This window comes from Pocillopora damicornis, chromosome 1 (genome assembly GCF_964200805.1).
Source record: "Pocillopora damicornis chromosome 1, jaPocDami1.2, whole genome shotgun sequence".
Classification (NCBI taxonomy): Eukaryota; Metazoa; Cnidaria; class Anthozoa; order Scleractinia; family Pocilloporidae; genus Pocillopora; species Pocillopora damicornis.
In genome coordinates this window covers 26,289,515-26,314,594 of record NC_142670.1, presented here as the reverse complement: position 1 = coordinate 26,314,594, position 25,080 = coordinate 26,289,515, and the positions used below count along the sequence as shown (strand labels likewise).

General features: G+C 36.1%; 2 protein-coding genes and 1 non-coding gene across 3 annotated transcripts in view; 1 reads left to right on the top strand and 2 right to left on the bottom strand.

The window, feature by feature from the left end:
* Nucleotides 1–16,966, bottom strand: part of LOC149052984 (uncharacterized) — an 86,040-nt gene extending 69,074 nt beyond the window's left edge. Inside the window, exons 1-4 of the mRNA XM_089212975.1 lie at nucleotides 16,441–16,966; nucleotides 13,735–13,997; nucleotides 12,679–12,793; nucleotides 11,893–12,015 (exon numbers count right to left, since the gene is read on the bottom strand). Of these exons, the coding sequence (XP_089069101.1) occupies nucleotides 11,893–12,015; nucleotides 12,679–12,793; nucleotides 13,735–13,997; nucleotides 16,441–16,513 (574 nt within the window). The 5' untranslated portion in view covers nucleotides 16,514–16,966. The remainder of the gene's footprint in view (nucleotides 1–11,892; nucleotides 12,016–12,678; nucleotides 12,794–13,734; nucleotides 13,998–16,440) is intronic.
* Nucleotides 948–1,020, top strand: Trnaf-gaa (transfer RNA phenylalanine (anticodon GAA)). Its single transcript has one exon. It is a non-coding gene; the product is annotated as a tRNA-Phe (tRNA).
* Nucleotides 10,051–11,765, bottom strand: LOC149052985 (uromodulin-like). The gene is made up of 3 exons (XM_089201379.1): nucleotides 11,759–11,765; nucleotides 11,502–11,627; nucleotides 10,051–10,578 (listed from the first exon to the last, which is right to left on the bottom strand). Exons 1-3 carry the CDS (start codon nucleotides 11,763–11,765, stop codon nucleotides 10,205–10,207), a joined length of 507 nt encoding a protein of 168 aa, XP_089057505.1. The 3' UTR covers nucleotides 10,051–10,204.
* Nucleotides 16,967–25,080: the final 8,114 nt, after the last annotated feature.

Sequence of the window (25,080 nt, the reverse complement as noted above, 5' to 3'; positions counted from 1 at the left end):
AAATATATTTTCACAAAAAAACTACACCACAATTATTAGAATCTAGTGGGCTATAAAATATGAAAGTAGGAGAGGAAACGAATTTTGGGCGACTCGCCACAATATTTCAAATTTGTTCGATGGATGGTGACATCCTCTCTAAAATAAAACAAACGGTCACCGACTTTCCTAATCGTTAAGTGACTGCTAACACTTAGATATTGAAAACGTATATCTCCCTCACCTTCTGTGCAATCTTTACCGTGTAACCCGGTACGCAGACACATCTATACCCCTCACTGGAAAACCAGTTTGGCAGATCGCATTACTCGGGCATGGCTTCTTTATGCAAGCGTTCTTTATAAAGAAGCAAAAAGGGACAAGTCAATGCTATGTCTACGCAACTTAAAAGGCGAGAAGGGGAGGGTAAGGAGGTACATTAACATAGCCATTCTGAGGGCAGATGAATGGGACAACGAGAGTTTAAAATGATCACTAAGTGTTAGCAATACTTCCATGAAACTTTAACAGTACATGCTTTTTTTACAATAAAACAAATTAAACATACAAGTACTTGCTTTGTGAATAAATAGGTCACAAGTAATTAAAAGCAAATCAAGGAAAGGCAAATAATATAAAAAAATTCGTAGATTAGGAATTAATCCATATTTAAAGGGCAATCGAATTCAGTCAAGGTTGTAATCGAGTCATGCTTATAAACGTATCTAGATGTTCGATGAATATCGAAACTTCGGTGAGATAATGATAAGTGTTATTTTGTAAGCTACGTCTCCTTACCAATCGTGTTAAGTGCAAACAATGATAGCGGAAAGCACTTAACCTGGCTGTCGTATATGCCAACTTGGAGCTGGTCATTATATTGGTTCCAAATAAACCCGTGAGGGAAAGAATTAATGGCTGTAAATTTATGAAAATCATATCTATAAACCGCGGACCAGCTCCCAGTTAGCTTGTTAGCTCAGTTGGTAGAGCGCTGCACCGAAATCGCAAAGGTCATGGGTTCAATTCCCGTACAAGCCTCAACTTTTTTCAGTCTTTATTTGCAATACTGCTTAAGTAGTCTTCATCAGTGCGAAGATCGCTTTCAATTTTTTTTCTTTAACCGCAGTTCACATATATGGTTTTTATACTTTTACAGTCAAACTAAAAAAGATGTGAATAAACCAGTAAAAAAATTGAATTGTGATAAAGACATACGGATAGGCCTAAAGAAGACCTCTATTATCCTCATCATTGCCACTATAAACACACCTTGGATCCACGATAGGTGCTGTTCGGAAATGACACCAGATCACTCGGGCGTTCAAAATGTTTAGCGTTATTCATCTCGCATTTGGTGATCGAGGGAGAATCATCGGATACTAGTATGTTATAGCTGACACAGTCGGGTTCCATGAAACACAATGCTCCACAGAAGTCCTTTGCGACGTTGTCAACTTCTTTTATCTTGTGGTTAAGCAGCCGTTTTCCTCTAAATGCAAGTGCAGCACTGAACTCCAGTTGATGACATTGGTCTGTAGAAAAGAACGATAAATAATGTATTTTCCGATAGGAAGCACATAATACCACTGATTACAAGGGAATGCTCTATTTGACAAGGACACCGGATTTAGAGGTAGAGGTAAAACATAGGGAAGGGATGAAGGTAGAGAAATTGGTAAAGGAAACTGCAATCAGTGTAATTCAAAAAGTGTTCGAATTTAAATCAACGAAAAATGTCATTTCTGACGTTTGAGTGACATGGGAACGAATTAGTCAGAAAATAATATTATGAAAGCACGTATAAGAGGTTCGCATGGTAACACGGTAGTTTCGGATTATTTAAGCGTTTCGCGGGGAAAATTAAGTCATTCTACGTCGGTCAGTCTTAGGTTTGACCACTTTCTTTTTTTTTTATTAATATATAATATATAATAATATCATTATTATTTAATGTAATTTTGTTTTACAACTCTCTGTAAAATATCACTGCTTTCATTGAATTTTCTGTGTGATTAGTGTAACTAGGTTTATTTTAGTTACCCTTTCCTCGGGGTGTAGTGCTACTGCATTAGTTGAGGAATACGTTTCCACATATTTTTTGGCCACTTCTGAAGACTAGTGCTTTTGTATCTGGCGTAGTACACCCTATCTTTGTATAACTCTTCAGTTTCAGTGAATACTTGCAGCACATTGCAGATTATAGTAGGACTGTAGGCTACAAGACTTGTTGACTCATCTTAAATAAACTTTCACATTGAATATCTCGCCTGAGTGTAGTCAGAATAAGCATAAGGTTAACGTCTGGTCTTTTCTTATTTAACAAGGAGGATCTCGAATAAAAGATAATCGAGCTTTCTAGGGCACTTCCTTAGAATTGCGTAGTTCTCACGTAAGTTCTCTGTTCTTAGATTTTGTTGTATGTGCCACTATACAGTGTGATGTTTTGGAAGTGGCTGCAGGTGTAACTTGTATGGTTTCCCAGGAGAGGCTTAAAGCTTTCTGTTTTTTCTTCATTTCAAATAAATATCGAAACTTATCACATTGAAAGAGTTTGTTGATATGTTTACGGGGAGAAATTTATAGTTTTGTTATGTTATGTTTTCTTTTGTTTTCGTTTTTGTTTTTTTATTTTCAGAGACTTAAAACAAGCAGGATTGCGACAGACATTGCCTTGCAAAAGATTCATTCCATTTTATAATTTCCACGAGCGTTCTTAAAGCGTCGCCTTTTGTATCTGATGAGTTATGGGATAATTTGAGCTCGTGTTTTCAACTACCTCGCAGAAGTCACCAAACTTTTGACATGGAGCTGATTTCATTTAAGGCATAAGTGTATTCTTCTTGTAAATAATTGATAGGTGATTTTTCAGTTTTGAACCTTTCAAAGGGGAAGATGCAAATTTTGTTGAAGAATTGAACATTTCGAAACACGGAAAGTTAGTATCGAGACGATCAATTTAGGATCTAAGATCTAGGATCTAGATTGTAGAAAAATTTAGCGGGCAACTTTTAAGAAAGTCCCAGTGTTTTTTTCAAGTTAATTATGTCGGCGTAGAATACAGATAATGACGATAAAAAGATGAGACAAAACTAAATTCGACTATTTCTTTCGAGATGATTGTGTTCCTTTAGAATTCCAGTCTCTAGATAGCTGAAAGATATTTCCTTGTTTAATCGAAATCAATTCCTTACCCGCGAATTTGAAGCCATAAAACGTTTAAATTTCTTTTAGGAGGAGCTATCTCTAAATTTAGATTTATGTGTATTCGACGGAAGTTCACGAGAGAAAAAGGTTGTCTCTACATTTCGACTATTTTTACAATTCTAAATATTTGCTTCTAATGCCAATCGACAATCATTTTCAAAACGACAGTTAAAGGACTAATTAGACGTTCGGGGGAGGTTTTTGAAATTTTCTACTTATTTATTCCGTTGTGTAAATATGCTGAGAGAAAAATGGATGATTAAGCTTCACTTTAGCTCACTAAATTTTATAGTCATACTCATAAAAATAGCGGCACGTAGGGAGTTTTCTCTTCAGCCTTAAAGCATACCAACAAATTAAAGAGAGTGCAACATGAATTTGTGCCGAATTTATAGCCTACACTTCATGATCCTTTTATCCCAACCGCCTGCTTAAAAGGTAGATCTTTGAATATTAACGTCTCCTCATAATAGCTTTATAAACATTTTTACTCCCCTACAGGAAGGTAGAAAACTTTGAAAACATGGGAATTTTTGTAATAGTCACAATAGAGCATTTCCAATGAATCATTTTCGTTTATTCCCGCTTCAAACGCATTATAAAAAAATCTACTCACCTTCTTCGCACTTCACAACACACATCAGAGAGCACAGCACAGTGAAGGTAACAAGAGACAAGATGCGAGACATGTTGCCAAACTGCTCCTGCCAAATTACCAAAATGTAAAATCGTGCACTGAGTTACCAGCGTATAGGACGCTTCTCGCCCGGAACTACTGAAGACTGTGTGTTGTACCACGGAGGCAATTGACGTTGATGAATCAGAGATCTATTTCCATCTGCACAAATTACCTTTAGACATTTTATGAAGTAATTGTTATGATAGACGTCAGATACTTTATGGAGATATTCTGACTTTTTTTAGGCTTTAATTTGACTACTGCTTAAGTGTGTTCAATACTGCGAAGGTCGTTTCCATACATATCCCTTTCATTGCAGTTCACATAAATGATTTTCATGTATTTATTTAGGCCAGTGTATATCAGTAAGCAAGCTATGGGTGCATATTGGTATTAATGTGAGAAGTTTTATTACGGTGGCTTTTCAATTGATCCTCATTATTAAAGTAGTGTCAGTGTCGCAAGTAAAGTTAGTGTATAAGTATAGGTAATTAAAATCAAATGATTGCGAGTGCAATTTGGAATAAATAAGCACGAGTAAATTTTTTCAAAGACTAACAAAATTGCACTTGCCTCACGGGCTCGTGCAATTTGTGGTCTTTGAAAAAATTTAAAAGTACTTATCTCTTCCAAATTCCAGTGGAAAAATCATGTGATTACATATTAATAATATACATGAAAAACTACGAGATAGCCTATCCTAATTATGCAGAAGCAAAGGGCGCGCACCAAGTGCAAAAATAATTTATTCAGACCCTCCAAATGACATTCTGCGTTCGGTTAAAACAACCGCGCACGATCTAAACAATAAAATACAACGATATTTTCACATCTTTAAGGCGCAAAAATGTTCAAAGTCCGGCTAAACAGTTCAAGGAATTTTTCAGTCTGTGTCCAAATCACTTTCGATGAAATGAAATCGTCATAATGCGAGGTTTAACCATGTTTGTTTTTAATTTCGGCGTAGAATCGCTCGGGCAAAGTGTTAAGCTGGGTAGGCAATTCCCTCCTCTGTTCACCATTTTTTCCAAGCCGAAAACCAAAAGCGGTGCTTTTTACAGTGTTTTCGTTGTTAAAGCTATTTTTCAGCTACTAAATTGTTGTTTCGGTGGCGAAAGAAAACCTATCTAAAACTCCAGCCATTGTTTCGCTCGCAGATTTTCAGCGTGTCAAGATGTTGCGACATCCAAGGCTCGCATTTGATTGGCTATATGTGAGTTTCTTTGGCCAATCAGAAAATCTAGTTTTTTAGTTTTTTTTCGCACTGAATTAACCCTCTTCTGCATTGAATTACCTGAAAAGTGCATTTATCTTAACCAATCAGAAGTGAGTAATTTTTCATCTAGATTATTAATGGAAAAAGAAAGGGAAAAGGGAAGAATTAAGGGAAAATCAACACTCAGAAGTATACCTCCTACCGTTTAGAGTTGCTAGCGAACCTTATGTACGCTCGTTCCGATACAAAGTGTTAAACTCTATCCTGTTTTCAAATGAACTTTTAAATAAAATAGGTTATGTTTCAAATCCGAATTTTTCCCTTGTTAAGCGACTCGCGAAACAATAAACTACATCCTGTTTGAGTGTTCTCATTCAAAGTCCTTCTGGAATGAGGTTCTTACTAACATATTGAATAAAGCTAGTAGTTGCCGGTGTCTCTCGTTACGTAGTGTGATTATTGGAATTTTGAAGGAGGGAATGGATCTTGACAACTATATAATAATTTTAGGACAAGTCTACCTTTGGACCTGTAAACAAGAAATCATTAGGCCAAACATAAGACACTCTAAAATAATTTATAAAAAGAAATACAGAACTGAAAGATACATCGCTTTCAATTCTAATAAGATTTATTTGTTTAACAAAAAATGGAAAATGTTTGGCGAAATGACTTTTTAAATGGTTTAATATCTTGAAATTTTTCTTTGTTGTGTGTGCTTCAAAAAATTCGTCGTCCGAAAAACCTGAAAAGAATTAAAATAATTTTAATCTATATTGTAACTCTAAATAGTTGATAGAAGAATTTTTTCCCTTATCTTTTTTTTTGTAATCTATTGCTATTTTATTTTATTGATAAGTAAATTGTAATGATTTGTATTTGTATTACGCAGTAATATACGTAGTCAAAAAAAATTGTAAGTTATCTAATATTCATGTTAGTAATTAACCTGTAAGTAATGTATGTAGTGCAACAATGTGCTGATTTTTCAAATATACTAATAAATATTTATTTTAAAAAATAAATGCATAGCAAAAATAATTTTAAAAAATAACATACAGGAAAAAGATAAAAATACAATGACTTTTAGTCAACTTCAGCTTGAAGAACGGTAAATAGGAGAAATCATAAACATTCATTCTGGATCACTGCACGCGAACAAGACCAGTTAAAATTTACGCAAATGTCGCACAATAACGCAAATTACATTTTGGTTTTTGAAGAAGATTGTAGATAGGGAAGGATCCACAGTTTTTCACAAGAATATTATCGTTTTTTTGCAACCTGTAGAACTATCAATGAAGCAGACCGGTCTGACTTCACCATCTTCCACTGTAGGATGAGCACCATCCAACCAACCTGACCAGTCTGTACCTTATCTGTATACTGGCACACACGTTATTGGCATTTTTGTTCCTGCAGCTCCTACAAAACGATGCCATCTCTCATTGTGCTTATCGTCACACAGTGAAAGACCAAGTAAGGGTGTAACGTTACCGCTTTTGTCTGTCAGCCTTTGTCAGATTTGTGTAGTTGTAACAAACATCGACTAGAAAATCAAATATAATTCAAAGGAGAAATGATAATCGTGTTTATCAAAGTTAAAACTTTCAAGGATTAATTGCAATTAGGGATTCTTACTCCTTTACAGGCATACCATGCACTTTTTCAAAAAACAGCAGGTAAATTTCCACCAACTCTGCAATTACATTTCCTTGCCCGAAAGGGAAAGTAAGCAATTCGGCGAGCGCCTATTATCTGCAAATTTCGTACCCTATGATTTTCACTTCCCTTTCCAGGTGGCGCACAAGTATCATAATTTTTTAAATTTATTTCGGTGATGACAGTTTCAAACTAAAAAAAAGAACGTTTAAAGGAACTAGGAACTTGAATTCACAGCCAAGGATTCATCTCAAGAAAGCTTAAAATAGGCTAACACAAGGTAACCTTTCAAAAGCAAATTATGCATTTAAGTGCTTCTTATTTTAGGTAGTTTTTGCTAGTATTAGCGGTAGAGGTGAAATCACCAACTTTGCCGTCCTCTTAGTTAATTAAGTCACTTTTTATTTTGAACTTAATGAAAGAAGTCGTACCGTCAGGAAACAATTACATGAGAAAATTACGCGCTTCTGATTGACTGAAAACGAGTACATTCTCATATAACACAAGTGCAAAGTTATAACGCGAACGCAAATTAACAGAAGCGCGCGCTCGCTTTCAAAATTTCGTGTGTTTTGACTTTCTGCAATGTTTTTTCATGTATATTGTTAGCAAGTAATGACATGATTACTCTTCCAATTTGGTGTAATAAGTACTTGTAAATTTTCCAAAGAATACAAACTGTACGAGCCCGAAGAGCGAGTGCAATTTTGTTGCCTTTCACAAATCTACTCGTACTTATTTACACCAAATTGCACTTGAAATCGTGTTATTGCCTAATCGCTTAACGCGGGTAAACACTTCATAGCCATAGACTGACAAACCTATGGCTCTCCCTAGACTTTTGGTCTTATATGAATAGATAAAGTTAACCTAGAATCAATCAAAACTACAAGCCATGACTGATACTACGATATTGAGTATTGATCTATGAGGTTAAAGTCTGGTCTTTTCTTTTTAACCAGAAGCATCTCAAATATAAGATAGTCGAGCTTTCTAGGGCACTTCTTTAAAACTTCGAAATTCTCACGTAGGTTCCCTGTTCTTAGATTGTGTTGTATGTACCACTGTGCAGTGTGTTGTTTTGGAAGTGGCTGCACGTGTAACCTGTATTGTTATATACCTAGACTTTCACTCAACACAACGAGCACTCTGATTGGTTGATTCCCGACCGGGATACTATTACGCAGTTGTTGCCCGCGCGCCGAGTACAACAGTATGTTTTTGCCATATGATTGTTTAAGGGCAAGTCTAAATATCTAACAGAGCACTTAATGTATGGTCCCGTGGGAAACTAGATTGTTTTGTTTTCCCGAGAGTCCTGATGTTTCCCGAGACGAGGTCGTGGGGAAAAAAGACTTACTGTTTCCCACTGGACCATACATTAAGTGTGTATAGTTTCCCAAGGGAGGTTTGGAGTTTCGTTTATGATTTTTCTGTTTTGTCTTCTTCTCAAATAAATAGTATGAATTTGAAAGCGATCTTCGCAGTAATGAACACTATTTAAGCAGTAGTGAAAATAACGCCAGAAAAAGTTCGGGATTTGAACTCATCCATATATTTTCTTTCTCCGCAGTTCACATATATGATATTCATATATTTATAGCCATCAATTCATCACTTCATGGTTTTATTTGGAACTAAGATAATAACCAGCTCCCAGTTGGCTTGTTAGCTCAGTTGGTAGAGCGCTGCACCGTATCGCATAGGTCATGATTATGATTTCTCCTTACAGTATCACTGTTGAATCAGGTATAAGGTCATGAGAATAAGGAAAATGATCCCCAAATAGAGAAGCTGTAACTTGTTAAACAAATTCTCCATATCAGTACCATTGGAGAAGTATAGAGATCAGTATGGAGAATATGTATCCCGATCTCAGGCTGTAAAGGGTTAAAAGCATGGGTCAATATTCGCAAAACATAATTATGTACTTTTCCAAGCAAGTTATTGTTATGTCAAAACGTAAAAACGAGTTGGGTGGCCACTAGATTTTATTGCTAAAAATGAGTTAAGATATTAAAATATTTAAAATATTTGTTTTAAATTATATTTATTTAAAATATTTATTTTAAATTATAAATTTAAAATATTTAAGTAGAGTACTTAGACAGCACACAGTTTAATCAGAATTGTATTACCTTGAATTACCTTAAAAACGTGTAAATGACAACCATCACCTTATTTCTGTACTTGTATATTTAAGCCTTGCACTTTTATATCCTTTCAGAAAATTTATTTTTGTGTAATTAATTTATAAGTTTTGTCTGAAATCTGTTGTAATAAAGAGAAATAACGCATTTCACTTCTTTAAATTGTGGTTTTTTGACCCATTCAATGCTCAAATGCAGCCTGATTTTACCTAAACAGGGCCTTCAAAGTTAAAGTATATGACATGTGTTAAATGTTTTGCCCAGATGAAGTCTGAATAAATAATTTGAGCCATAGATTAAATTAATTTTTGTATTCTTTAACATAGCTGAAAGCGAAATGTTATCGTTAAATGAAATGCATGCTCGAAATGAGCATGCAAGCCAAGTTCCAGCATTTGCTAAAATCCCCGTGGGTCTTAAAATTATGGCTCAAAATAATCCAACCGTATACGAAGAATTGAAGATATACGCATGTGAGGTGTTATCTTAATGTATACGTCTACTGGCCGGTTGCATTTTTTCCTCTCGTAAAAGAGAGAGAATTTCGCTCAAGTTTAGATTTGTCCGCTACGATCTTTATTCATGTAGGCTGCGGTATTCGACATCCCAGCATTCCTTTAGAAAACTGTTTAAAACGTTTAACTCATAGGATAGGGGTCGGGGGAGCAGAAAAAATTCAAATGCATAGAATTGAATAAAAGAGACTTGCCTTACATGTGATGACTCATACATTCCATGCTATAAAAATACTGAGAAAATGTTTTTTGTTAGATTCAAATTGTTTTTAAGGTGCGGCTGAACCTCTCCCTACGAAAACCTTTGTAATACGGGTACCTCGCTAATTCCTTACGGAAAGCAAATCAAATCCAAGTATGTTTTGTTAGAAAAAAACATCTTTTTATACAGATCCCCTAAATCTCAGACATTTATGTTGTCTTTACATTTATCTGACATTCATGTGATAAGAAGAGTATGCCTGTTATTTACGTTTTTATTAGCTCCAAAATAAAATTAAAAGAAAAAGGACCAAGCAGTTATCGAACGTTTATTTCATTTTTTTTTTAAGTGATGCCGTGACTTTTTCCTAGATTTCAAACCTAGCAATCTTGTAAATATGAAAGCGATCTTCGCAGTAGGGAACACTACTTAAACAGTAGTGAAAATAAGGCTTGAAAAAATTCAGGCCTGTACAAGACAGTATCATTCTGAAGTTACTGCACATAGCAGAGCAACAGAACCAGTTTAAATTTTAGAAGAATTAAAAACAACAAATTATGCCCACTGGGTTTTTCACTGGCAACTTTTTCTTATTTATCCACTGCCACAATAGCGAGATTCACAAGTCGTTACTGGAACCAGTTTGTAGATAAAGTAGGATCCACAGTTTTTTACTTTGATTTTATTTGTTAACTTGCACGGGTGAGAAGCTCTGGTGAAGCAGACTGTCCTAATTACTTCACCCTCCTCCATTGTAGGTTGAGCGCCATTCATCCGGCCTGGGAAGGCTGTATTACAGTGGAACCTTCCCACTGACGTAGTTGGCATTTTTGTCCCTGCAGCTCCCTCAAAACGATACCATCCCACAGGTAGCGAGTCGTCACACTCACCGAAAGTTCCGTAGGGTGTAACGTAAGTACTCTTTCTGTTAGCTTCGCTCAGAGTTGAATAGTTAAAACATCCGTCAGCTGGAAAGTTATTTGTAGTTCAAAAAGGGAATGATAATCACATGGTTTTAATTTAACCTTGATTGCAAGAACTCATCATCATTCATCGTTAGGATTATTTATGCATTATTACCACCCTCTTTTAATGTAAGCAGGCACTTGACACATTACAGCGACGACGTTTTGTAAAAAAAATAATTTTGAACCAGCTCGGCATTGACTTTCCAGTTACCTTCTTTTCTTGAAAGAATAGATTGACTATAGGGCAAGCGCCTGTCCACTAAATTATTTTTTACAACGAGAATCCCACCACCCTTGTATTGAAGGGGCACCAGAATCGAAATTGAATTTTGGTGATGACCCATGAGTAGATTAGGGCGTTTAAACGAGGGCGAAACAGGGAAATCATCAGTCAGGTAAAATAAAGTTGGCTTGAAGAATTAGCAAAAGTGGAAGTAAGTTGTGCATTTAAAAGAGTCTCTCGTTTAATGCGAGGTGGTCGGCAGAAGCGGTTTGTCTGATCTGTTTTATTGCCTAAATTGAACAGTTCGGTTTTTTCTTTACTTTGCCGCTATCACCAAGGTAAATGCTTCTCTCCCACGAATAATTTTTCACTCTCCAACGCCGAATTTCGAGAAATTTTCGCTCATTTTCATCAGCACGGCTCTTTGTTATGTGTACCGATGAGGGCGACTTTGCACTTAGCCTCGTAATTTCGGCATCAGATCACTGAAGTCCGAGAACTCGGAAGCGGCCTATTCCAACGTTTCAAAGGAAATGCAGCATGACGAACATATGGACACAAACAGACGTAAATTGAAGGCTCAGACAACCAGACAGACAGCCAGAAAGACAGTTATTTCTAAATGATTTTAAAATTTTTATCAATGAAACTCCATGAAATAATATTCCCATAGAGCAAGATAGAGGTACAGAAAACAAACCTTCACATCCAGCTCCATTCCAGAAATATTTAGTTTGACAGGTGCAGTTGAATGACCCCACAGTGTTTGTGCAATTGGCGCCACCCTTGATACAATTATTATCAACCAAATTACACTCGTCAATATCTGAAAATAACAGAAGGACATTGATAAGAGGCCTGGTGGAATGGATACAACTAGAAGATTACATTACTTGTTATAAATATTCTTTATTTTCAAATAGCTAATTTCGTCGCTGTTTATATTCTAAGCTCTACCTGTCATTCAGTGGCACGTAAACAAGCATGCAGAAGTTAAAGAAAAGGACTCATATATAGACCTTTTTGTGTTACGACAGGAATGCGGTGCGGCTTTTGTGTAGAATTGCTGATGGATAATATTCAACACTCACCTGAGCACGTTTGGCCATCTCCTGAAAATCCCTCTTTACATTTGCAGCTGTAGGATCCAACGGTATTTTTACATTCAGCATTTGAATCACATTTGTGTTCTCCCAGACTGCACTCATCAACGTCTTCAAAAAGAAATTTTGAAGTAACTCAACTACCAAGGTTTCGATTTTCTACCCTGCACAGACAACTAATAATTCATATCTTACAATGAGTGAGGGTTCGCACATTTTGCTTTTACCAAGGATTTTCAGAACGCAGACCGTAGACGTAGTGAGACAAGAGAGCTCATGAGATAAAAATAACGTAGCACGTGCGTTATAAAACTTGTAATTTTCTCAGCTGTCCCATACAAGAAAAAAAAAGAACGTGAAATAACTAACTTTCACGTCCTCCTAGCGGGGAAACCTCCGCAGCAATTTAATCACGTTTTACTTTGAACTCAAGGGAAGATGTCGCACCGTCAGAAACAGTAAACGCGTCGAGTTACTGACGGATTGCGTTGCAGCAGGGATTCATCGAGGTCTCCAGTGCGGAAAGCGGCAATGAGTCTATTCCTTCTTGATACATGTTTTTCCACCTGTAGCCAACCTTTCCCCCCGCCCCCCTCCCCTGACGTTTCCTCAGGTTTTTCTCACAGCTTACTGCTGATCCTTCTTTATCCTCGACGAGAAAATAAATGCACGAGGAGAGTACTAAACACTTTAAATGAAACAAACGGTCACCGACCTTCCTAATCGTTAAGCGACTGCTAAAACCTAGATATTGGAAACATATATCTGCCTCACCTTTTGTGCAATCTTCACCCGTGTAACCCGGTAAGCAGACACATCTATACCCCTCACTGGAAAAACCAGCCTGACAGATCGCATTACTTGGGCATGGCTTCTTTATGCAAGCGTTCTTTACAAAGAAGCAAAACAGGACAAGTTAAGGCTATGTCTACGCAACTTACAAGGCGGGGAGGGGAGGGTAAGGAGGTAAATGAACATAGCTATTCTGAGGACAGATAAAGGAGGCAACGAGAGTTTAAAATGATAATCAAGTGTTGGCAATACTTCCAGGAAACTTTAACAGGAAAGGTTTTTTTACAATAAAATAAATTAAATGTACATGTACTTGCTTTGTGAATAAATCGGTCACAAGTAATTAAAAGCTAATGAAGGAAAGGCAAATAACTGAAATAAATTCGTAGATTAAAAATTAACATTACGGCAGCCCAAGACTTCTTTTTTCATCCCGTGCTTAAACTGTGTTTACTAGTACCATACTCTCCATATTCAAAGGGCAATCGAATCAATCAAGGTTGCAATTGAGTCATGCTTATAAACTTATCTTTGACATTCGGTGAGGTAACCATAAGCGTTATTTTGTAAGCTACGTCTCTGTACCAATCGCGCTAATTGCAAACAACGATAGTTGAAAGCACTTAACCTAACTGTCGTGTATGCCAACTGGGAGCTGGCCATTATGTTTGTTCCAAATAAACCCGTGAGGGGAAGAATAAATGACTGCAAATTTATGAAAATCGTATCTATGAACTGTGGACCAGCTCCCAGTTGGCTTGTTAGCTAAGTATCGCAAAGGTCATGGGTTCAAATCCCGTACAAGCCTGAATTTTTTTCAGGCCTTATTTTCACTACTGCTTGAGTAGTGTTCATTAATGCGAAGATCGCTTTCAAATTTATTTCTTTAACCGCAGTTGATATATATGGTTTTTATACATTTACAGTCAAAATTAAAAAGATGTGAATAAACCAGTAAAAAAATGAATTGTTACAAAGACATACGGATTGGCCGAAAGAAGACCTCTGTTATCCTAATCATTGCAGCTATAAACACACCTTGGATCCACGATAGGTGCTGTTTGGAAATGACATTAGATCACTCGGGTGTTCAAAATGTGTAGCGTTATTCATCTCGCATTTGGTGATCGAGGGAGAATCATTGGATACTACTATATTATAGCTGATACAGTTGGGTTCCATGAAACACAATGCTCCACAGAAGTCCTTTGCGACGTTGTCAACTTCTTTTATCTTATGGTTAAGCAGCCGTTTTCCTCGAAATGCAAGGGCAGCTCTGAACTCCAGTTGACGACATTGGCCTATGGAGAAGAATAATGAATAATATATTTTCCGATAGGAAGAACATGATACCACTGGTTACAAGCGAATGCTCTATTTGACAGGGACACCGGATTTAGTGGTAAAGGTGAAAAGTAGGGAAGGGATGGATCTAGAGAAATTGGTAAAGGAAACTGCAATCAACTTAATACAACGAGTGTACGAATTTAAATCAACGAAAAAAGCATAACATGACGTTTCGATTACATCCTGTTTTCATTGTCAAAATTGAAAGGGATTGGCACAATTTATGTACTATATGTAAATATGTACAGAAATTTTAAGGTACATAAATGATTTCTTTTATGAGAACAAAGCTTGAAAGTGCGCTTTGTATTCATACAAATAATTTCACCCGAATGAGTTCTTGGTAAGTGTTATAATTAAATAACTCTATCAATAATGATTAGGAAAAAATTACGCGCTTCCTGAAAACGAGTGCGTTCTCATGAAACACGAGTGCAAAGTCGTAACGCGGGTCCAAAGTTGTAACACGAGTGAAAGTTACAAATAGCGCACTCACGCTTCAAAATTTCGTCTTTCTTGACCTTCTGCGATGTTTTTTCATGTACATTATAGCAAGTAATAACATAATTCCTCCTGCAATTTGGTGTAATAAGTACATGTAAATTTTTCAGACTACAAAGTGCTCTTTCCCTACGGGCTCGTGCAATTTTGTTGTCTTTGAAAAGTATACTCGTGCTTATTTACACTAAAGTGCACTCGAAATCGTGTCGTTGCCTAAACTTAACGCGGGTGGATGGCCCTCCCTAGACTTTATGGTCTTACATGAATTGGTAAAGTTAACCTAAAATCAATCAAAACTACAATCCATGACTGAATACTACGATATTGAGTAATGTTCTGTAAGGTTAAAGTCTGGTCTTTTCTTTTTTATAAGGAGGATCTGGAATATAAGATAGTCGAGCTTTCTAGGGCACTTCTTTAGAATTGCGATATTCTCACGTAGGTTCGCTGTTCTTAGATTGTGTTGTATGTACCACTGTGCAGCGTGTTTTATTGGAAGTGACTGCATGTGTAACCTGTATGGTTTCCCAGGAGAGGCTCAAAGTTTCGTTTATGATTTTTCTGTATTGTCTTCTTTTCCAATAAATGTCCAAATTTATCACATTGAAATATTTTATTGATATGTTCAGGGGGAGAAATTTATAGTTTTGTTATTTTAAGGTGTTTTTGTTCTTGCTTTTATTTTCAGAGACTTAAACAACCAGGATTGCAACAGACATTGGCTTGAAAAAGATTTGTTCCATTTTAGAATTTTCACGTATGTCCTTAAAGCGTCGCCTTTTGTATCTAATGAGTTATGGCTCGTGTTTTCAACCGCTTCGCAGAAGTCATCAAACTTTTGGCATGGGGCTGATTTTAATTAAGGCATAAGTGTACTTTTTGGCAAATAATTGATAGGTGATTTTTCAGTTCTGAACCTGTCAAAGAGGAAAGATGCAAATTTTATTCGAGAATTGACATTTCAAAACACGAAAAGTTAGGATCGAGACAAACAATTTGGGATCTAAGATCTAGGATGTAGATTGGAGAAACATTTTGTGCGCAGCTTTCATGAAAGTCTCAGTGTTTTTCCAAGTTCATTATGTCAGTGCAGAATACAGATAACGATAATAAAAAGATGAGACAAAACTAAATTCAGTTATTTCTTTCGAGATGATTGTGTTCCTTAAAATTTTCAGTTTCTAGATAACTAAAGGACATTTCGTTGTTTTTAATCGAAACTAATTCCTTACACGTGGATTTGAAGCCTTAAAACGTGTAAATTTCTTTCAAAAGGAGCTATCTCTAAATTTAGATTTATGTGTATTCGACGTAGGTTCACGCGATAAAAAGGTTGTATCGACATTTCGACCGTTTTTACGATTCTACATATTTGCTTCTGATGCTAATCGATAATCATTTTTAAAACGACAGTTAAAGGACTAATTAGACTTTCGGGGAGGTTTTTGAAATTTCTACTTATATATTTCGTTTTGTAAATATGCTGAGAGAAAAATGGATGATTAAGCTTCACTTTAGCTGACTAAATTCATAGTCATACTCATGAAAATAACGGCACTTACGGAGTTTTTTCTTCAGCGTCAAAGCATACTAACAAATTAAAGAGAGTGCATTTATAGCCTAAAATTCATGATCCTTTCATCCCAACCGCCTGCTTAAAAAGACTTGCGTGAGGTAGATCCCACCTGTCTTTGACGATTAACGTCTCCTCATAATAGCTTTATAAACATTTTACTCTCCTATAAGAAAGTAGAACATTTTGAAAACCTTGGAATTTTTGTAATGGTCACAATAGAACACTCGCAATGAATTGTTTTGTTTATTCCCGCTTCCAACACATTATAAAATAACAGTTTTAAAAACTTTCTCCTTATACTGATTAAAAAATCTACCCACCTTCTTCGCACTTCATAGCACACATCAGAGAGCACAGCATAATGAAGGTACCGAGAGACACGATGCGAGACATGTTGCAAAACTACTCCCGCCAAATTACCAAAATGTAAGGTTGTGCACCGCGTTACTTGCATGCAAGACGCTTTTCGCCTGGAGCTCCTGAAGACTCAGTGTGATGTAAAACGGAGACAATTAACGTCGATGAATTAGAGATCTATTTCCATCTACGTAAATTAACTTTATGCATTGCATTAAGTAATTGTTATGACAGACGTCAGTCGCCTTATTGAGATATTCTGACTTTTTTCAGGCCTTAATTTAACTACTGCTTAAGTAGTCTTCAATATTTCGAAAGTCGCTTCCATACTTATCAATTTCACCGCAGTTCACATATATGATTTTCATATATTCAGTAATTTATGCCGGTTTATATCAGTAAGCAAGCTGTGGGTGTATATTGGTATTAATGTTAGAAGTTTTATTATGGTGACTTTTCAATTGATTCTCATAACTCAAATAGTTTCAGTGTTGCAAGTAAAGTTAGAGTATAAATGAAGAAAAAAAGAAACAAGAAAAACGATACATTTAATTTACCTTTATTTTCTAAACAGAACTTGCAATCAATCAAAACTACAAGCCATGACTGAATACTACGATATTGAGTAATGTTCTGTAAGGTTAATGTGCGGTCTTTTCTTTTTTTATAAGGAGGATCTCGAATATAAGATAGTCGAGCTTTCTAGGGCACTTCTTTAGAACTGCGAAATTCTCACGTAGGTTCGCTGTTCTTATATTGTGTTGTATGTACCACTATGCAGTGCGTTGTTTTGGAAGTGGCTGCAGGTGTAACTTGTATGGTTTCCCAGGAGAGGCTTAAAGCTTTCTGTTTTGTCTTCTTTTTAAATAAATATCGAAACTTATCCTATTGAAAGAGTTTATTTATATGTTTACGGGGAGAAATTTATAATTTTGTTTTGTTATGTTTTGTTGTGTTTTTGTTTTTATTTTCAGAGACTTAAACAAGGAGGATTGCAACAGACATCGCCTTGAAAAAGATTTGTTCCATTTTATAATTTTCAAGTGCGTTCTTAAAGCGTCGCCTCTTGTATCTCAGTGATGAGTTATGGGATAATTTGAGCTCTTGTTTTCAACATGGGGCTGATTTTAATTAAGGCATAAGTGTATTTATTTTGTAAATAATCGATAGGTGAATCTTCAATTCTGTACCTGTGAAAGGAAAAAGATGCAACTTTTGTTGAAGAATTGGCATTTCAAAACACGAAAAGTTAGTATCGAGAAGAGCAATTTAGGATCTAGGATGTAGATTGGAGAAAAATTTTGGGGGCAACTTTCCCAGTGTTTTTCCAAGTCATTATGTCAGTGTAGAATACCGACAATAATGATAAAAAGATGAGACAAAACTAAATTCGGTTATTTCTTTCGAGATGATTGTGTTCCTTAAGAATTCCAGTCTCTAGATAACTGAAGGACATTTCGTTGTTTAATCGAAACTTATATCTTACCCGTGAATTTGAAACCACAAAACGTTTAAATTTTTTTCAGAAGGAGCTATCTCTAAATTTAGATTTAGATGTATTCGACGGAATTTCACGCAATAAAAAGGTCGTGTCGACATTTCGACCGTTTTTAAAATTCTACATAATTGCTTCCGATCCTAATCGAAAATCATTTTCAAAACGACAGTTAAAGGAAAAATTAGATATTCGGGGGAGGTTTTTGAAATTTTATATTTATTTATTTCGTTGTGTAAATATGCTGAGAGAAAAATGGATGATTAAGTTTCACTTTAGCTGACTAAATTCCATAGTCATCTTATGAAATTTTGTGAGCGGCAAGTAGGGAGTTTTTTCTTCAGCGTCAAAGCATACTAAAAAATTAAAAAGAGTGCAACATGAATTTGTGCAGAATTTATAGCATGATCCTTTTATCCCAACCGCCTGCCTAAAACAGCTTGCGTCAGGTAGATCCCACCTGTCTTTTAGGAGATTTACATATCCTCGTAATGGCTTTATAAACATTTTTACTCTCCTATTAGAAGGTAGAACATTTTAAAAACTTGGGAATTTCGGTAATAGTCACAATAAAGCATTCGAAGTGAATTACTTTCGTTTATTCCTGCTCAAACGCATTATAAATTTCCAGTTTTAAAAATTTTCCCTGATATTAATAAAAAATCTACCCATCTTCTTTACATTTCACAACACACATCAGAGAGCACAGCACAGTAAAGGTACCAAGAGACAAGATGCGAGACATGTTGCCAAACTGTTGCAAAATTACCAAAGTGTAAAATCGTGCACCGCGTTACTAGAATGTAAGACGCTTCTCGGCTGGAACAAGACTCTGTATGATGTACCACGGAGACAATTCACGTTTATGAATTAGAGATCTATTTCCATTTGCGTAAATTACCTTTAGGCATTGCATTAAGTAATTGTTATTGTAGACGTCAGACACCTTATGGAGATATTCCGACTTTTCTTCAGGCCTTAATTTCACCACTGCTTAAGTAGTGTTCAATGCTGCGAAGGTCGCTTCCATACTTATCTCTTTCACCGCAGTTCACATATATGATTTTCATGATTTAGTCATTTAGGCCAGTGTATATCAGTAAGCAAGCTGTGGGTGTATATTGTTAGAAGTTTTATTATGGTGGCTTTTCAATTGATCCTCATTATTCAAGTAGTGTCAGTCATGCAAGTAAAGTTTGTATATAAGTATAGGTAATCACATGAACTTTTTTAAAGACTAAAAAATTGCACGAGCCCGTAGGGCGACTGCAATTTGCGGTCTTTGAAAAATTTACAAGTGCTTATTTACGGGAAAAATCATGTGATTACGTATTAATAATATACATGAAAAACTACGAGATAGCTTATTATAATTATGCAGAAGCAAAGCGCGCGCATCAAGTGCAAAAATAATTTATTCAAACCCTACAAATGACATTGTGCGTTCGGTCAAAACAACCGCGTACGATCTAAACAATAAAATACAAAGATGTTTTCACATCTTTAAGGCGCAGGAAAGTTCAAGCCCGGTTTAAAAGTTCAAGGAATTGTTTAGTCAGTGTCTGAATCACTTTCAACGAAATAAAATCGTCGTCTGCGAGGTTTAACCATGTTTGTTTTTAATTTCGGCGTAGAATCGCTCGAGCAAAGTGTTAAGCTCCTAATTTTCGATTTCCTTGGCAATTCCCTCCATTAATCACCACTTTTTCCAAGCCGACAACCAAAAAGCGGTGCTTTTCGTTGTTAGAGCCGTTTTCAGCTACAAGATTGTTGTTTCGGTGGCGAAAGAAAACCTACTTAGAACTCCGACCATTGTTTCGCTCGCAGATTTTCAGCGTGTTTAAATGTTGCGACATTCAAGGCTCGCATTTGATTGGCTATCTGTGAGTTTCTTTGATCATTGGCCAATCAGAATGTCTGGTTTTTAACTTTTTTTGCACTGAATTAACCCTCTTCTTCTGCATTGAAAGGGAAATGATCACTCATAAAGGTCATGAAATCAGGGAAATGATTCGCCACCAGAACAGCTCTGAATTGGTGGACAAAGTCTCCGTATAAATATCATTGTAAATGTGTAGAGATCAGTATGGAGAATATGCATACCGATACTTGAATGACCATATAAATGTATTAACTACGAAAATCACCTTATTTTATATCTTTTCAGAAAATTTATTGTTTTCATAATAGTTTAAAAACCATGACCTCGATTATGTTTTTAAAAAATAGAATTAATGAATTAATTTTAATTTTTTAAATACGTGTTTGATTCTTGGCCCTGATTGAGTCTGTATAAACAATTTGAGCCATGGATTGAATAAATTCTTGTAGTTTTTTTAAAATAGCTGAAAGCGAATCATTGTAATTTATTTTCAGTCGAAATTAGTTGGTCAAGCTCAACTATTTGCTGAAATTATCGTTCGTCTGAAAATTATGCATCAAACTGCTCCAACCGTTTACGGAAAACTGATACACACAATTGTGGTGCTACTATATCGTACAATATAAATCTCAACGAATCTTTCGCATTTTTCTTTCCTCGTCTGTATAGACAGAATTTAAGTTTAGGTTTGTCCATCACGATTTTCTCAATCATTTTAGCAATCCTCTAAAAAATTAGTTGAAACGTTGAACTTATGGCGAGGGATCAGAATAACAGATGAAATAATCTACAAATTGAAGACTGACTTACCTAACACGTGGGGACCTAAAGTTTTTGAATTTTTGTTAAATACAAAGCACTTATAACGCAATTGAACCTTTCCTTACGGAATACCAACACCTCGCTAGTATATACAGCGGACAATTTTTTTTTCTCTTAATAAGGAACCTTCCTGGTATAGACCCTCTCTAATAAGGACAACGTACGCTGAATCTCAGACAATCATAGTCTCTTGATACTCAGAGAAAAGAAGCACGGGTATTCCTGTTAATGTTTCTATAGACACTTCAATATTAAGAGTTACACCGTACTGAACTTAGTAATGAAACGGACAAATGATCCGCCACCAGAAAAGCTCTGAATTGGTGGACAAATTCTCCATGTAAATACCACTGTAAATGTGTAGAGGTCAGTATAGAAAAATATGCATACCGATCCAATGATGTAAACAAGTTTAAACGCTAGATTTAGGGTACTTAGAAAGCGTAAAGTATAATCAGAATTGAATGGGTTATACTTGTATTACTATGTTAATGTAAAAAAACTACGAAAATCACCTTATTCATTTAAGCCTGGCTTTTTTTACATCATTCCAGAAAATTTAGTTTTTTCATAATAGTTAAAAACCATTACCTCAATTACGTTTTTAAAAAATGGAATGAATGAATGAATTTTTATTTTTTAAATATGTTTTTAATTCTTGGCCCTGGTAGAGTCTGTATAAACAATTTGAGCCATGGATTGAATAAATTCTTGTATTTTTTAACATAGCTGAAAGCGAATCATTGTAATTTATTTTCAGTCGAAATGAGTTCGTCAAACGCAAGTATTTGCTGAAATTACCATTCGTCTTGAAATTATGCTCCAAACTACTCCAACCGTTTACGGAAAACTGATATACACAATTGAGTTGCTACCTTATCGTACAATGTAAATCTCAACGAATCTTTCGCAATTTTCTTTCCTCGTCTGTATAGACAGAATTTAAGTTAAGGTTTGTCCACCACGACTTTTTCAGTCATTTTAGCAATCCTCTAAAATATTGATTGAAACGTTCAACTTATGGCGAGGGATCAGAATAATGGATGAAATAATCTACAAATTAAAGACTGACTTACCTAATACGTGGGGACCTAAAGTTTTAATTTTTTTTAAATACAAAAGCACTTATGATACAGTTGAACCTTTCCTTGCGGACACCTCTGAAATACCAACACCTCACTAGTAAATACGGCGGACAATTCTTTTTTCTTATAATAAGGAACCTTCCTGATATAGACCCTCTCTAATAAGGACAACGTAAGCTGAATCTCAGACAATCATGGTCTCTTGATACTCAGAGAAAAGAAGCACGAGTATGCCTGTTTATATTCCAAGAATATAATTATAAGCAAATAAATAAACAGTACATATAGTAGTGAGGCGACCAAAAGTTCTGCTCGAAAACTTTGGAAAGAGTATGTAAATCTACGTTGTGACTGCCAACAAAGACAGGTTTCAACACGCGAACGTTTTAACATATATTTACCTTACGGTTTATCGTGGTTGCTAAAAGGAACAAGTATTTACAAGTTATTACGAAGTAGAAGGAATAGGAAAACGCGAAACAACAGAGGAAATACAATCGGACAAGGAAAGACACTTACAAACGTTGTGTGACTTGCGAGCACGAAGAACGGAAAAACTAAAAGATTATTGCAGTGAAGAAATCGATGTTAACCTAACGCACTCTGATACTCCAATGTCCAATTTTTTTGAGAAGCTTTTACGAATGAAATTAAACAAAGCAGAATTATGCGAAAATCTAACAGAATACAAATCGCCTTGAGTGAAAAGAATGCAAAAACTATAATAAAAATGTGCGTGCAAAAACACAAACAAATAATTAGGAACGTAAGAGGAAAGAAATCCCTAAGTGGGAATGCCGCAGTAACACTCGTACTTAAATGAAACCCTAAAATGGCACGGGTTAACATGCCGGAGGTCAATCACCGGCCTTAACTTTTTATCCTCAGCTACTGACAACGGATTCACACAGTAAGGCGGTTCTAGATGCTCCTCGATGCAATCAGCAGCCAACAGCTTGATAATGGCTTCTTCAACAAAGCTGGATGGAGTTCGGCTGAACGATTATTCCTAATAAGGCATGGGTCAGGAACTCTAATGAAAGGTAATTTATAACCCTCAGAAATCACATCAAGCACAGAACGGGGGGCACGAGGAGTAGCAGACTCCTTATAACTAACACAACGTTTCAGGCGGCCTTTCACGCCAAGGGAGCCCTCGATAAACTCGGCCCCACTACTCAAATAATCAATAATCAACGGGTACTGATCAGTCTCCACAATGCCCACATCCTTGTCAGAAGCAGCGCCCATGGATAGTCAAAACCGGCTGGGGGGACGGTCCGAAGATGAAGAACTGGAAACAGATTTTGGACAATTACGCGTTAAATGGCCAAAATCCCAGCACTGAAAAAGAAAAGAAACATTAGCGAAAACAGGAAAAGTAAACTAAATCAGTGCTCGTAACACGCTGAGAGAAAAAACTAAGGACGAAAGACTCCTTAAATACTCACTAGTGAGAAAAACCCTGGAGACTACATACCATACTAGTTAACGCCCAACCAGATAGGACATCTACTAATGAACGGATCCAAAAAACGCACAGAATACAAATATATGCTAAACTTCGTATCAAAAATATTATGCTATTATTCTTGTATTCTTAATTTTTGATTCAGGACACTGTAAGGAGAAATCAGATGCTAGACACTGTTTGAGTTGAATTAATCGTTTGTGGTTAGCTTGAAGTAACAGCGTAATTTTGCATAAAGTGAGATTCACTTTGTCTTAGTGTGGTGGATAAGCATAAAATTTGTTACGGCCCTAGAATAAAATATGTAGATGCTGACCTGTCATTTTGTTCTTAAAAAGTGTGAAAAAATACACAATTTCTGCTCCTTAGGCTAAACTCCCATAATTCTTTTTTTTTTAATTTTAATGTTCTTATTTCATTTGGTAAACTACCGCTGGCTATCAAAAGCACATTTTATCAACTCAATCGTCTGATGTGATTGTCTTTTCTCTAAACTTGAGGACCAAGAAGCGCAAATCATTGACCACACTCTAGAGGCATTGATTTTGGGTCCGATCCTTAATATTTCCTGCTCGAATGATGTGAAACTGTCGGAGCCGGCGAAAATCAGGGTCCCACTGACACCCAGCGACGCTGAATATAGAGCCACTGGACCTGTATGCTGGTCAGTTGAAGATGCTGCACTTCGATTCGAGTGAAAAATCACAAGAATGGACGGATATCACAGTTGATTTGGATATGCCTGTAGTCCAAAAAGATGGAATGGTGACGTTTCAGGTCAAAATTTCTGCCGGTAAGATAGATTTGTTTTCAGTGTATCTTTAAGGTACACTGTTTATATTTTATCATCTGGCTTTTAGCGAAGTGTTAAATTTTGTTTCGTCGAAGGCGCGTTCTGATTGGCTACTCAATCTCCGAATATCCTTTGTTATTCACCTCCCTGCAACTCGCGCGAAATTTGTGTCCGAAAAACTTGTAATCCTTGCTGGAATAAATGAATTAAAATCCTCTTGTTTTGTTCTATTATCTCACTGTTTTAATCTATTCCGGAAAAATTATTAACCTCAGTGTCGGTGGCTGGCAGTGGGTATTTACCACGCCGCTTCGGTGAAAAGTTTTTAACTGATATAGCTCGTTGACATGAATTTGGGAAGGACCATTTCCAGATAATGTGTATGGTTTCAGAGATATTTGAAACCCAAGAGAAAGGGGTTTTCAAAAATAAGAATATCTTGTATCAAAAATTTTGCTCAAGTTCAAAACGACGGATGTTTGACGCCAATTTTAAAGCACCAACTGCTGCTATTTATATGTACATACATGTGCTTTGAGATTTAATTCGTAGATAAATTTTTGAAATCGGTTGTTTCCACACACACCCCTTTCGCTACGTGAGGTAAGCCTAATTGGGATAAAGGTAATCCCCTCCCATCTAGCTCCTACCTTTTTCGGCGTTTGGTGATTTTTTAACCCAGTCGTTAAGGGAATCTGAGTTACTAAAGGTGATTCTTAAATGTTTTATTTTTCTCTATTGGCAAGTCCAAAAACTGATTTGTGAATTACGTTTGAGCTAAATAACCGTTTAAGGTCGATATTTACCTTTGAAAATGACTGGAAATTTCTCAAGAGGTTATTTTTCTTCGGTTCATTTTCCTTCACAAGTGTGCAACATGGGTTCAAGTTCATTTAGATGCGTCTTAAAATGTGAATGTTTGGTTCATAATGAGTATGGTTTCCTTCTATTTTACTTCAGGTCTTGGCCCTTGTGGCTGATGAAGTCTACAAGTGCTACATGGGGTTATGTCTCTGCAATCTACGATAAAATCATGAAGCAAAGCCCCGGGTTTT

What these genes read in the sequence shown, in the direction of transcription:
- LOC149052985 (XM_089201379.1), bottom strand. An exon ending in GAATGGAGCTGGATGTGAAG is followed by an intron (nt 10,579 to 11,501) that starts GTTTGTTTTCTG and finishes ATAACTTTCCAG; the next exon opens with CTGACGGATGTTTTAACTAT.